This window comes from Mandrillus leucophaeus, unplaced genomic scaffold (genome assembly GCF_000951045.1).
Source record: "Mandrillus leucophaeus isolate KB7577 unplaced genomic scaffold, Mleu.le_1.0 Scaffold394, whole genome shotgun sequence".
Classification (NCBI taxonomy): Eukaryota; Metazoa; Chordata; class Mammalia; order Primates; family Cercopithecidae; genus Mandrillus; species Mandrillus leucophaeus.
Genome location: NW_012104187.1, coordinates 236,115 through 251,050, shown reverse-complemented (window position 1 = coordinate 251,050; position 14,936 = coordinate 236,115). Strand labels below are relative to the sequence as shown.

The following is a 14,936-nucleotide window of genomic DNA, read 5'->3' as shown; positions in this document are numbered from 1 at the left end:
AAAAAAAAAAAAAGGCTGGGCGCAGTGGCTCATGCCTGTAATCCCAGCACTTTGGGAGGCCGAGGCGGGCAGATCAAGAGGTCAGGAGATCGAGACCATCCTGGCTAACACCGTGAAACCCCATCTCTACTAAAAATACAAAAAATTTGCTGAGCGTGGTGGCGGGCACCTGTAGTCCCAGCTGCTGGGGAAGCTGAGGCAGGAGAATCGCGTGAACCCAGGAGGCGGAGCTTGCAGTGAGCCAAGATCGCACCACTGCCCTCCAGCTTGGGCGACAGAGCGAGACTCCGTCTCAAAAAAAAAAAAAGACAAAAAAAAAGTATCATGTAGATTTCAACTGAAGACAGTGACTTTCATCATCTAAATTGAGAGACAAATTTCATTGCACATCCTTCAGTGTTTCTGAAGTGCGAGCATATTTGTTAAACAGTTGCCTATTTCATCATCGTTTTAGGCTCCTCATATTTTCCTTAGGGAAATGCTACAGAGAGTTCAGGTCAGAATATTGTGTTGTAAATATTGCCACAGTAAGTGCAACCCCGGCCTTTACTGTTGGTTCAGCTCAGATGAATATGTTTCTAAAGTCATGATAAACCAACCTCATGCATTTTAAATACCTCCAGAATCACAGTCTTTTTCATGGCTCCCGTGAGGTTTTCTATTTTTTCATGTCCTCGCCTGTGACTCCTTCCTCTGGCCCAGTGGTGACCCCTTAGTGGATCCCCACATCCTACCTCTGTGAGTCTCCCCTTCATAGTCACTCAGCCCCCTTTAATAACAAGGGCTGCTGGTTCCCCCTCAAGCCAACTTCTAACAAGCTACTGGAGAAACCGTGCAAGCTTGGGCTAGTCGTTGCTTCAAAGCAATTACTGGCGGATATTTAAAGAAGAGAAACAAGACTAGTCCAGGAATCCTCCACTTCAGTTAAAACAGAAACACAAGCCAGTAATCCCAGTGGTTGGGTCAGCCTTCTAAATGAGGCTGCACCTGGAGGAGAGGAATTCGTCCTCCTGCACACATTTCTCTGAGCTAGCCGAGCCAGCATTGGAAGGAATCGCAGTGTAGACAGAGCCAAAAGGGCCCTGGGTGGCCCTTTTGCTGATGAAAGCTGAACATGGAGGGAGAGAGACTTCGTAGATATTCAGGTGCTCTTCAATAATTTTAAGGTAGGCTCTGACCCTGTCTTTTGCTACGTTATGACACCTTGGCTCTAAGAGCTGGGTTCGGAGAAAAAAGAAGCACTTATCTGCTGCTATTTCTTCACATCCAGCAATTCGATTTGTACATAGAAAAACTATTTTTCTAACCCACTATGGAAAGGAAAAAGGCATAGTAAAAATATTAGATGTTTGTGATACTGTTTCTTTTTTTTTTTTTTTTTCTGGACTCCAGATACCTTTTCTTTCAGTTGCCGAAAGTGTTTGAAGGCAACAAAAAAAAAAAAAGAAAAGAAAAGAAAATCTTCTTTCATGTTCATTCATTAGATAAGCAGCAAACCAGGTGTTTGGGAAAAGTAAATAATTAAATATTTAAATATTAACCAAATCTCTTTGAATGTATTGTAAATATTGGAACTTTATTGTCTTTTTTTTAAAGTCTTAACTTTCCATACTCGGCATCTTGAAAGAAAGTTCGTGCTACCCAATGTTTATGGGTGGGGAGCTATACTGGAGAAATGATACTTTCCTGAGGAACAAGAAAAGGAGAGAAAAGCTGAAGTCATTTTTCTTCTTCTTTTCCTTATTTGTAATTGCCTATTTTATGGTCACAGAGCTTTTGACCGGCGTATTGTAGATAGCCTTTGCATTGTGTGTTCATGTTTCTTACCTGATCTTTAAGGGCAGGCTAAGGAAATGGCCAAAGTCAGGCTTCTTTCATCTGCCATAGTTATTGATGTTTTTGATTCCAGGAACATTCAAGACAGATCACTCCTCAAAGTGTACAACAAGGATCCTGCACATGCATTTAATCACACACCAAAAACTATGAATGGAGACCTGAGGGTAAGTGTTTCTGTCCTATTTTTTATTGTATTCAGTGGGTCAAAGCATCCTTCCTCTTGCTTGTACTCCTGATGTAATCATACTCTACAGCTGAGTTTTGGGGGGTTCTCCACACTCGTCTCACCTCGTGGATCATTATTTGTTCTTGGTAGAAAAGTAAGATTTCCTGGTTATTTAGGGCAAAGGGATTAAAATAAGGCCGGGCACATCCTAATTTATCTTTAAGCAAGGAGTTATGTCCTTACTTTAAATAAATTCTGAAAATCTTCCTATCAAAGGGTCCCTGGTCCATAATACATTAACCGGCTCAGAAGATCTCTTGCATTTTTTTCCTCCAATTAAAGAAAACCTAACACACAAACAGGCAGACAGCAAGGTGCACAATTGCATGGAAAATCTATCCATATTCTTACATGAGCTCTTCCAAGTCCTAACATTCTAATACAATTTCTCACCTTCTAATTCAGGAGCTACCCTGGAAGAATTTTGTTGTTGTGCTGTCTTAAATATTATCAAATCCTCTCTGAACCATGTTGAGGGCATAATACAAAAATCTGCATGATTTGGGAACTAAAATTCTCTAGATTTAGATTGTCTCAGGAGATTATCCGAGCTTTCAAAGCACACAGGGATGTTTTTTTTTAAAAAAAAAAAAAGGAGAAACTGAAAAAGCAGATTTTAAGATCACATTAATGCAGGTCCACTAGAAAGGAATTGAGTTTCTAAAAATAATGCTACATTCCTCTGTAGCAAAACTGGGAGGTAAAAAGATTAGCTTCTCAGCTGCGCACCCCCTACACACACACACACACATTTGGAAGACACTGTGCCATTTTTTCTCATCTTTTCTACAGATTAGCACTTGGCTGGATGCTCGTTTAACTAGAAAAAAAAATAAATGATTACCTTTTATTGCCAAAGAAACCCAGACACTGTTCTGTCTTGGAGTTGCAGTGTTGTTCCTGAGTGAGGCTGTCTCTGCTTCCTGATAGCACATATTAGTTTCCTGTTGCTGCTGTAATAAATTAGGACAAATTCAGTGGCTTAAAACAACACAGATTTACTGTCTTACAGTTCTAGAGTCTGTAGACTGGAAATCTCTCTGGTCTGATATAAGGGGTCACCAACAGTTATGCATTCTTTTCCGGAAGCCTTAGGGAGAATCTTTTCTTTTTTTCCCCAACTTCTAGAGGTCACTGACATTTCTTGGTTTGCTGTCCTCTTCCTCCATCTTCAAACCCAGCAAGATAGCTTCCCTTTGATCCTGCTTCCGTGGTCCGTAGGTAGGTACCAGCACCTACGTCCACTTTTAAGGACACTTTAAGGACACTGAGCCTACCCAATCCTCCAGAAAAAGCTCCCTATTTCAAGGTCAGCTGACTGGCAACCTTGACTCTCCCTTTTCCATATAACCTGATGTAGTCACAGGTTGAGGGGACTAGAATGCAGTCATCTTTCAGGGACCAGCATTCTGCTTTCCATATGGGGTAAGTTTAGAACCAGAAAAGAAGCCAGGAGATCTAGCTGAAAGTGCTGGGAGAAGGTCTGTGTCCTTCTGGACTGGAATACGAATGACGACATTGTGGGATCAGAGCCTACACTTCTGGAGGGAAAGGCCTCTCACGTACTCAGCTGCTGTTATTTTTGTGTCAGAAATGATGTGTGACTTGAATTGAAAGCTGTGTTGCTACTTCAGAAATTCTAGGATTTTGAGGTTTATTTCTCCGGTTATACTTTATGTGTAAACCAGAGCCACATGGAGACAGATTGAGTCATGCCAGTCGTGAAGCATGGACTAAATATTACAGCACCGTTTGCCTTTTCTTACTCTGTTATTCTCTTTCTCGGAGACATTCATCAATGTCTTTGCTCTTTGAATATCTTTATTTTTTGATATGTCTAGCCTTCACACTGGAGTTCCCTGGTGCTGAGAGTTCTGTTCCTGTCGCATAGAGCCATTTCCACGCAGGTGCCCCAGAATCGCCTCTGATAATCTTGTTTGGGGCTGGAAGGACACCTGTTTTAACCCTCCAGAAGCTCTGGTACCTACCTAAGGAGCATCAGTGAGGACTGAGAGAATCAAATATTGACCGTATGAACAAAGCTGATCAGAATGCAGAGCATGTGCTACGGGTTTCTGCAGAGTGATTCTGTTCTTCCTTGAAGATGAAACCCTGCTGATCACTTTTTCTAGGTTACCCAGAGCCTACTTTAAGCTCTCATTGTGTGTGTGTGGGAAACTCAATCGTTGTCCCCAAATGAAGGGACAGTAAATGTTCACCATCTAACCAACAGACAAGCTTTTGTATTTCAATGTGGATTACTTAGAAGTGAGAAATAGAAAGCGATTTCAAAGCCAGCTAGGTGTGATCATGCCTGCAGTTTGCAACTTGGTTCCTGTTCACAGTTTGCAGACACTAAAAGGCATGGAATTCAGCTGCCCTCACCTTTTGGCTCTGCAGGTTGGAATTTTTTTTCCTTTTTTGATGAATGTGGCTGCATTGCCATTAAAGGGCAGGAAGCTTTGTTGAGCCCTGCCTCTGGAGCCCAGCTGCACAAGCAGCTGCCCATGGTGGAGAAGAGAAGCAGGGAACAGAGCAAGGATCAATTGTTGTAGACTAAACCACGCTGCAGGGTGGGGTCAGGGAACTCCATCCTCCCGTATGTTTGCAATGTGAGTATGGCCATGAAGGAATTCAACGCTAACTGCTCACACGAGTCAGTCACTGCAGTCCTGCCCCTGATGTCATTAGACCTCATTCCCCAGCCTCCAGAGACAGCCTGGCACAGACCTCCCAGCTGCCTGCTTATGACCAATAAACATGCATGTCATGAAAAACACTGGTTGGAATAAGCAGAGGGGCAACAGCAGTCACACCAGAACTCCTCAGGGGTTTCGGAGACTTTCCTTAAACAATGAATGTAATATCTTGCCTTTGAAAGAAAAGAAAATGTAAAACTCTCCATCTAAAACAGTCTTCCCAGAGCGGTTTTATGATTGGAAATGTGTTACTCAGGAAGCGTGCTAGACTAGGCCTTAGAGTGTGCGTGAAATGCATGCTTCGTGGGGAAAACGTGTATCTAGATTTTCATCTAGCATCTAGCTGAGCGTTTCTGAGGCTAGTCTGTCTAAGGAGACCTGTGGTTCTCGGCTGGAAGTCAGCACACCTGGCTCCTGTTTCTCTGCGCACCACCCTGATCTCATTTAATTGCATGGCTTTTGTTTCCTTACATCAGATAGGAGCTTTGATAATTCAGTTCCCAAGGGACTGAGCTCACCATATGGAACAGGCCCTTTTGCAAAATTTATATATGTCCTCACAGGGTTTTAAATTCACAAATGTACAACTCGAAGATGGAACCATTCCATTTCATGATTCTCAAAAAGTACACGTTTCTCCATACCACCTGTTTGTTGAAGGAACTGGACAATTCTCCTGCTTTGAGGGTGACTTGCTAGTCACCAAACCTGGTGGCTTTTTCATAGAGTGAGGGCTTCTCCACCTTCTTGTGTGCTTTAAGACAACTTTCCAAGACTCTCTGCTCTCATCGTTTTATACTCTCCCTCTTCTCTGCTTCCTTTAATTTCTCTTGCATGTCTTCGATTTTTACTTGCATATAGACAATTGCTAGATTGGCCCTACTTCTGAAATCATTCCCTAATACCCAAGGTAATTGCTGCCTCCCACTCCTCTTCTACTGACCTTTGTGTTTGACACCAGTAAGTGATCTCCTTAGAAATCATTGTTCTCCATGGCACTGCTGTGTCTAAATTCCTCATCTGCATTCACAGACACCTCAGCCTCCTTCATTCCCTAACTCTTCTTCCTCTTGCCTGTGTTCAAGTGGCTTCTCTAGTTTGGGGTTTATTTGTTTTGTTTTTATAAATTTGCTCTTTTTTATCTGAACCTTTGCACTTGTGATTCTTATCTTACCACTTGTTTGACTATTACATCGATGTGGATGACCCACGAAGCCATATCCCTAGCTCTGCCATCTCTAGAATTCAAGACCCAAATGTTCAGCTTCTAAGTGTCTTCACATGGAGATTATTTCCACAGTTTCCAATCCTTTCTGTTGAAGAAAAAATTCCTAATATTTCTCCCACTCAAGTCTTTATCCTTCTTGATTACCTTTTGAAGAATGGAGGGGTTATGATGGGGTGTGTGTATGTGTGTGCACATGCATGTGTGCCTGTATGTGTATGCATGCATATTTTGGGGAATGTGGAAGAAGGGATGTAAAACATTGAATTGTCAATGATTCTTCTCTTGCCTGACCTTTGTTCTTCCAACGCATTCACCTGGTCACCAGAGCTCATCCACTCCCTTCTGCAAGGTCTCTAACAGATGAACCTTCTGCCACTGCCTGTACCAGTATTCTTACAATAGCTAACCTATTTGAGCATTTATTAAGCACTTTTGTGGGAATTTTTTTTTTTTTTTTTTGAGAGGGAGTCTCGCTGTGCCGTCCAGGCTGGAGTGCGGTGGTGTGATCTTTGCTCATTGCAACCTCTGCCTCCTGGGTTCAAGCAATTCTCCCACCTCAGCCTACTGAGTAGCTGGGATTACAGGCATGTGCCACCACGCCCAGCTAATTTTGTATTTGTTTGAGTAAAGACGGGGTTTCTCCATGTTGGTCAGGCTAGTCTCAAACTCCTGACTTCAGGTGATCCGTCTGCCTCGGCCTCCCAAAGTGCTGGGATTACAGGCATGGACCACCACGCCTGGTCAGTAATTTTAGTTATTTAATCCTCAAGATAAACTTTTGAGACAGGTCTTGGTATAAGTCCCCCTATTTACAGATGATGAGACAGCTCCTTGTGTTAAGAGATTTTCCCAAGGCCACACAGCCAGAGAGTAGCAGAGATTTAAACCCAGGCACTGTGGCTGCTGAAATTACAACCTTCATTGTTTACCTACTGAATCACCTAACAGTTCTTACTTCCCACATCTCATTCTCCTGTTTTCTTTTTCCAAGTGTCTCAAATTCACTCTCCCTCTCTACATATCTGCCTTTCAAAATTCTACTCATCTAACATATTCCAGGACAGTTGTCTAATTCCTTCAGCAAATTGCTGGCATGAAAAAAAAAGTGTGGGAGGGAGCGCAGTTAGGTTTCTCGGGGGCCTTCTGTACCATCATAACAAAATGTGGCCTATGCACCATCTTCAGATTTTGAGAAGAACAAAGCAACTGTAAAAGACATCTTTAAAACTATTTGGGAAATTTGAACATGTGTTAGGAATCAGGAGATATTAAGGGATAGCTGGTAATTCTATTAGGCATAATAATAGGTTAGTGGTTATGTTTTAAAAGATGGAACATACTAAAGTATTTACAGGTTAAATGACATGACAAATGGGACTTGCTTTAAAATACTGCAGCAAACCAAGAAACGAAAACGTGGAAGTAGATGAAACAATATTGGTAAAATGTTGAAAAATGTCAAAACTGGATGATGCGGGTGCCTTTTGTTGTTTTCTCTACTTCTTGTGTTTGAAAATTTTCGCAATAAAATCTGTTTGTTTTTGTTTTGTTTTGTTTTGTTTTTGAGACAGAGTCTTGCTCTGTCACCAGGCTGGAGTGCAGTGGCGCGATCTCAGCTCACCGCAACCTCCACCTCCCAGGTTCAAGCAATTCTCCTCTCTTAGCCGCCTGAGTATCTGGGATTACAGGTGCACACCACCACTCCTGGCAAAGTTTTGTAGTTTTTACTAGAGACGGGGTTTCACCATGTTGGCCAGGCTGGTTTCGAACTCCTGACCTCAGGTGATCCAGCTGCCTTGGCCTCCTAAAGTGATAGGATTACAGGCGTGAGCCACCATGCCCAGACCATAATAAAATCTTTTACAAAATAATAAACACTTGTTTTTAGAGCCCCAGTGAAAGACTACCTACTTCAGGAAGCTTTCGCTAATGCCTGTCAGAATTCATCGTTCCCTTTTGGGGGCCTGTTGCACATTTGTGTTGTGTTATAATCATTTAAATGTGTGTTCATCCAAGACTGTACACTCTTCAAAGGCACAAGCCATATTATGAGATGGGTCATCTTCACATCCCTCCGAAAACCGGTCATGGCATCTTAACCCCTGGTGAGTGCAGAGTAAACACACTTGTTAAACAGGATGCGCTGAGTGTCCTACTGATGGTCCTACAAATGCCATATTTTTCATTTTCCGTCATTAATGAGGACCCACTGTAAAAATATCTCTCTGTTCTCATCACCAGAAATAGTTGTGCTTCTCCTGGTTTATTTTTATCATATGGACACTTTGAATCTTGTAAGTGATCATTTTCCCTCTTTGTGTTGCTACTCTAAAGCTTAGAATTAAATTTGTGGCCCACCCACAGCAAGGGTACAGGCATTTGTGGCGTGTGTTTTGTGTGTTGGCTTCATTCCTGGACTCTCTTTTTAATTTTCCTACTTTCATCTTCCTTTTGTTGCACACTCCACTTTGACTTCTTCTTTCTGTAAAACTGTAAAAATGTATAGGGACTCTATTAATTTCTTGGTGCAATCTATCAGGATATAACTAGTGTTCATTCTCTACCATCGTTGTTCTAGATAGAAGATAGCAAACCTTTTTGTGTCTGCTGAGTAGGCAATGTGTTAAGTACTTTACATATTATTTAAATTAGTCAGTAACTCTGCGAAGTGGGTATACGGACTTCATTTTCACAGGTGATAAGACTGAAGCCAAAGAGTTCTTTCCCAAGCGCACACATCTGATCAGTATCAGACCCTGGATTTGAACTTCTTTCTGCTCCTTTATACAGAGCCCACAGACTCCCTTCCTTGATATTTCCATTTAAGTTTTGCAATTTTGAAATGATGTTCCTACTAAGACTTCAGAACACACAAACTATCCTTTATTAACATTTGTTTCATTTCTTAATTTCATTGTGCATCTATTTCATGGTATCTTTTTATATTTAATTTTGCTTCATTCTCTCCTCTTTTGAGCATACTATAAAAGATATCCATAAAAATAAAAAAAAAAAAAGGAAAGAAAAGGAGTGGTTTGCCCATTTAGTATGTGTGTCTGCAGTGGCCACCAAACTCAGAGCACTTTTTCTCACAGGGCAGTGTTCTGGTTGAGAAGAAGGGTTTGGGATTCAGGGATTATCAAGTCATCCCATGGTAACAAAAGAATCCCACAGAAATGGAAGTTTCAGAAAACATGCCTAGCTGATTATCTATTTAGAGATCATTCTTGACCCAGCCGTAATATCCCCTTCACTCATGCAATGACAGTGGTATCACTAACTAACATTCCTGATGTGCTTACTCTGTGCCAGTCACCATACTGAGCAATTTGCTTGTATTTACTGCCATTTGATTTTCACAGCTATGCAATGTGAGGAGTTCTTATTCTCCTCCTGTTTCAGAAGTGGAAGCTGAGACTTAGAGAGGTCAGCGTACTTGCTCAAAGCTACCCAGCTAAAGAGAAGTGGAGCTGAATTTAGAGCCAGGCAGGCCAACTCTAGAATTGGCCTTTGTAATCACGCCTGTGGTCACTACCGTCCTTTCTTTCCCACCACTGTCTTCATCAGCATGTCCATGAGTCATCGCCACATGTCCATGGGCCACGCATTTCTGAAGACTTAACCCAGAAGCCACTCTCTTCATCAAGCCTCTCTCACTCTTCTCTTTCCAAACCTCACCACTCACTGTCCCTGCTCAAAACTTCCATAGAATTTCACCTCCCTGCCCTGCTGTCTTTGTGCACTCTCCTTTTCCTGCCTGCACTGAGTTATTGATGCATGTTTCTTTTTTTTCCTTTCACCATTTTATTCTTTTTCTTATGAATGATGTATTTATTTATTATTTATTATTTATTTATTTATTTTTATTATACTTTAAGTTCTAGGGCACATGTGCACAATGTGCAGGTTTGTTACATATGTATACATGTGCCATGTTGGTGTGCTGCACCCATTAACTCATCATTTACCTTAGGCATATCTCCTAATGCTATCCCTCCTGCCTCTCCCACCACCTCATGACAGGCCCCGGTGTGTGATGTTCCCCACCCTGTGTCCATTATTCAATTCCCACCTATGAGTGAGAACACGTGGTATTGGTTTTCTGTCCACGCATCTTAAGTGTCTTTCAGCTCTAAGCTTCTCGGGAATAGGGTCTCCATTTCATTCATCTTCATATTCCCTGTGGCTCTCTCAGACAGTGCCCTGCCCTGAGTAGATTCTTATTAAATACCTGGATAGAAAAAGATACTTACTTCAGCCCTTTTCTATCACCAACTTTCAGTTAGTGCCTTATCTACTAAGGGCAATCCAATGATTTGTAAAGGTACATATTTGAGGCTTATAGCATATTACCTAATTTATCCCAGTATTGGCCACTGACCCAAAGGAGAAATAAGAATGTCTGCCTTTCCTCAGTCCATCGGTGTAATTTGATAGAAGTTCATAACCCTGGGCTGAGCGTGGTGGCTCACATCTGTAATCCCAGCACTTTGGAAGGCTGAGGCAGGCAGATCACAAGGTCAAGAGATCGAGACCATCCTGGTCAACATGGTGAAACCCTGTCTCTACTAAAAATACAAAAATTAACTGGGCTTGGTGGTGCGTGCCTGTAGTCCCAGCTACTCGGGAGGCTGAGGCAGGAGAATCGCTTGAACCCAGGAGGCAGAGATTGCAGTGAGCCGAGATCACACCACTGTTCTCCAGCCTGGTGACAGAGTGAGACTCCATCTCAAAAAAACAAACAAAAAAAAGTTAGTAACCTGAAGTTTAAGAATAACAATACAGAAAAAAATCTTCTTTGTCAGATTAAAATAAGTATTCATCAGAAATACACACTTATCTAACCTTTTTTGTAGGGGGAGGGGTTGGATTTTTCAGGAGTTAAATTCACCTGTGGTAGAAAGTAAGCTAAATCCCTAGATAACAAATCTAAATAAGATAGATCTGATTTTGCTGTGTTTATAATTCACTAGGGTAAATCTTGCTTTTATTTTGCTTTATTTTTATTTTATTTTGAAGACAGGGTCTTGCTCTGTCACCCAGGTTGGAGTGCAGTGGCACAATCATGGTTCACTGCACCCTCAGCCTCCCTGGCTCAAGTGATCCTCCCTGCTCAGCCTCCTGATTAGCTGGAACTACAGGCCCACACCACCACACTTGGCTAATTTTCTAAATTCTTTGTAGAGACAGAGTCGCCCTATGTTGCCCAGGCTGGCTTTGAACTCCTGGGCTCCAGGGATCCTCCCTCCATGGCCTTCCAAAGTGCTGGGATTACAGGCATGAGCCACTGTGCCTGGCCCCTTGCTTTTAGATTGAGTTGATAGTCAGTATTTCAAATATCTCTAAACTTATAACGTAAGGGTGATGACTTTAGAGCAGTTAACCTACCTTCATTACTGTAAGCGTTTACTGATTCACTCAATCAGCCATAGTGAGTCAGATCCTTCCTCTGGTCTCAGCTCTCATGCAAGATCCTGAAGATATATTGGCAAAAAGCAATAATGATACAGACAATAATCAATTAACTCAATAATCAATAATGATACGGACGTCTATAATTTTTCACAACAGTTCAAGCTAGATGAAATCCTTGCCTGTGTTCTATAATTCACTGGAGGTAGTAACACTGTGGAACTCATTTATGAATGATATACGTAATGAAATCTTTTTTATACTGTGCTTTTCTGGGAGGCAAAAAAGATGTTTCTGTTATGATTGATAAGGAAGGACTCTTACGGAAATGATTAGCTAGGCAAACACATTTGAATACAGTGGCTATCCAGAACGTGGGAGATATTTTCTTGCTCCTTCTCTGCTTCCAGTTACAAAGTCTTATTTTTCAAGAAGCAAGAAAAGGTAATATATGCACATCTGATATGCAACTTCCAAGTGATACAAATCTCATCTTTCCTGCTGCGTAGCTGCTTGCTTTTCCTTGTACTATTTTTTTTTTTTATTTTTTGTCATTGAGAGGTTATGACAACATGAGCCATATTGTATTTATAAACATCACGTGTTTCCTTGATATGGCTTGCAGTTTCTGCCAGACAGAACACATGGAAGAAACATTTCTCGTTAGCTCAGCATTGGTTTTAGTTATGCTGATTTCCGGGACAGGAAAAATGCCTTCTACTCAGAATTAACTTTCATAGAGTAGAAACAAAACCTCTGAATGTCCGTGAAATAGTTTTAACAAGAGTGGATACTGCTCCTTTAAACCACATATTTTGACTAAAAGCTTCCTTCTGTAAAAAACCCAAGGCTTGCATTTAGTCACCATGAAGACAGGCAAAGCTGAAAGCATTGGAGAGAGGGGTGGTTTCGAGGTCTCTGTGAGTCTAGAAAGTTTCTTCTAGAAAAGAAGGGCTCACGGAAAATGTAAGGTAAGAACTGTGCCTTTATGATAAGATATTATCTTTAGAATTTTTTTTCATGCTCTGGCACGTTTATCTTTCATTAACTTGTCTTCTGTATTCAAGTTCATTGCAATAGGAAATTGGAATTTTAGGTTTTATTTTAACTTCTTGCACACTGCTTAGAAGAAAACCTCTCTTTGTTATTGACATTATTCTGTTTTTTTGAAATCCACTTAAATTAAACTGGGCTGTCTTCAATCTATAAATCTTGTGGTCTTGTTTCTGGCTAACCTTATAATTTGGAAAAGGATTTAAAGTGCCAACATAGTTTGCTTTTACAGGTCTTGTTGATTTATGTGCTCTGTGACAATTTTCAGTGTTTTTATGAAGATGTTGCCTTACATACAGTGTCTGAGGCAAAGTCGATAATTTGAAGGCATGGTACAAACGAGGAGGGAAATTCATATGTGTCCTTTAACATTCCAGGGAAAAATTCTTTGGTATTTTGTTCTTATGAAAATCACTTTAAATTGTAAAATAAAAATAGCCTTTATTCTGGTCTCGAAAAAAATTTAAAGAAATAGCAATTTAATCTGTAAAAAATCACATTTAAAACTTCTACAGTTTTTAAATAGCAAGCTTGATACAACAAGTCTGTTATATCAGGTTTAGTGATTGCCTGAAAAGGTCTTTGACAGAAATCATGTTTACTTGAGATAACTATTCTGTCAACTCTTGCAGTAATTCAGTCACAATATTTTTGCATTGATTTCCTTTAAAGGAATTTAGTAGGAGCAATGTCCTTTTAAATTAGTCTGTTTCCTTTCAAAAGTACATGTGTTCATGAATTTGCTTATTCATATTTCTGTGGGTATCTTTATCCCAGTTTATAGATGAGTTATACATGAGAAGTTGTTATCCAATGTGGTTTACATCATATCTATTATTTTATTTAGTCATCATCATAACCCTGTGGAATAGGTACTATTACACCCATTTTAAGTTTGGAAAACCAAGGCTCAGAGAGGAACAAGATCAAGATCACACACTTGTAAGTAGCAGAGCTGGGGTTTAAATACAGGCTGTCTTCCTTGTTTTTAAGTCCTGGACAGCACAGCCTCAATAGGAGCCAAGAGCTTCAGGTCTAATGTTTATGTGGCTTCAGGATAAACTATTTTGTATTTTTCTGGAATTTTATTTTATTTTAGATCTGTAGCATCCAAAACCTAGTATCACACTGGTTGTTTATCCAGGGACCTGGTTACAACTTACTCACAGCATAATGAAAACAGTGAACATCAGATAGTGTAGAGATAGAGAAAAGCACTTTGGATAAACGGCTCTTTCCTCTTTACTACACAGACCTTTCCTGTTTTCTTCTTTGCTTCATGTGCTGTGTTGCTCATAAAAAAAGGTTTCCATAGGACAGAGCAGGGAGCTTGTTTGGGAGCTTGATTTGGGAGCTAGAAAGTATCTTTCAATGGAGACTGGCTAACTGTGCCTGCCCACTGCCCTTCAGTCTGCTCGCAGAGCTCTCAGGAGGGGGCCGGGAAGAATGTTAAGGCTGAAGGTGGAGGATTCTGAAGTTAGGGCAGCTGGCTCAGCTGCCTGAGAGCCCAAACTTCACCTTCAACATTGCTCTTCCCACCTCCTCCTGAAGAGTGAGACATCAACACAGCAGCAAAAATATCCTGGTGACTTGTTATGCAACGTAATTACTGCTAACAGCACCAACAGGGGATGCAGCTGCTCCCAACACAGGCTTCAGGATCAAGGCTTCCAGCCCCAGTTCAGCCTAAAATCCAGGATTGGCTACACAACCAACACAACTCCAAGTTGATTGGAGCAGAACCTTCCTTCTCCCCAGCAGGTACTAGGGTTAGCTCCCGAAGAGTTCTGAGTCGCTGCTGGCTGGAGTGCACATGAGAGGTTTTTGCCACATCCCTCTGCCCTTTGATATCCAAACCACATCCCTTTTCTTTGCTCTTGTAAGTATAGGTGTTGGCGGAAATTGCCTTTGACTGGGGACATATGTCCTTGCATTTTCAAGTTGCATCCCTTGTACCTACGTATTTTTCACTTGCTGGGGTTTGTTTTTCTGTGTTCTTTGTGGGTGCTCAGCAAGGCATCCCAGACCATACTAGGCTGTTCTCTACCACATCGGCCTAGGCTCCCTGGGTCCCAGACCCAACCCCTTAGACGGCTTCCAGGGGACCGTGTTTCTGTTGATGCTTTTGCCAACATTTCTCAAATGAGCATGTGTTACTTTTATATAAATTTAGGGGAAGGGAGAAGAACACGCTAATCTTTTAAAAAGAAAAAAGTGCTTTTAAGATACATTTTGCCTACTGGTAACACATTTTCTTCTGTCCTACTTTTTCTTGTGGAGCAGGTGATCTCTGCTTACATGTGATTTGCAGAAGTCATAGATACTCTGTCCGCTTTTGAGGAACTAGAGCTACCGCAGGTTTGTAATTGAGAAGACAAACCTGACCTGCGTCACCAGTGCTCCCTCAAGAAACAGCCCTGAAACTACTAATAATTTTTTAAAAGACACTTAATGGGTACAGAAAAATCATTTAGAAAGA

General features: G+C 41.2%; 1 protein-coding gene across 6 annotated transcripts in view; it reads left to right on the top strand.

Moving 5' to 3' along the window:
- KIAA1217 (KIAA1217 ortholog) overlaps positions 1-14,936 on the top strand; it is a 914,794-nt gene that overhangs the window by 798,856 nt on the left and 101,002 nt on the right. For 5 of the 6 annotated variants that reach the window (XM_011991313.1, XM_011991311.1, XM_011991312.1 and 2 more), the window contains one exon: positions 1,910-2,003. In XM_011991313.1, coding sequence (XP_011846703.1) covers positions 1,910-2,003 — 94 coding nt within the window. Of the gene's footprint in view, positions 1-1,909; positions 2,004-12,044; positions 12,376-14,936 lie in introns of those variants that run through there. The other variant, XM_011991315.1, reaches the window with a different exon arrangement.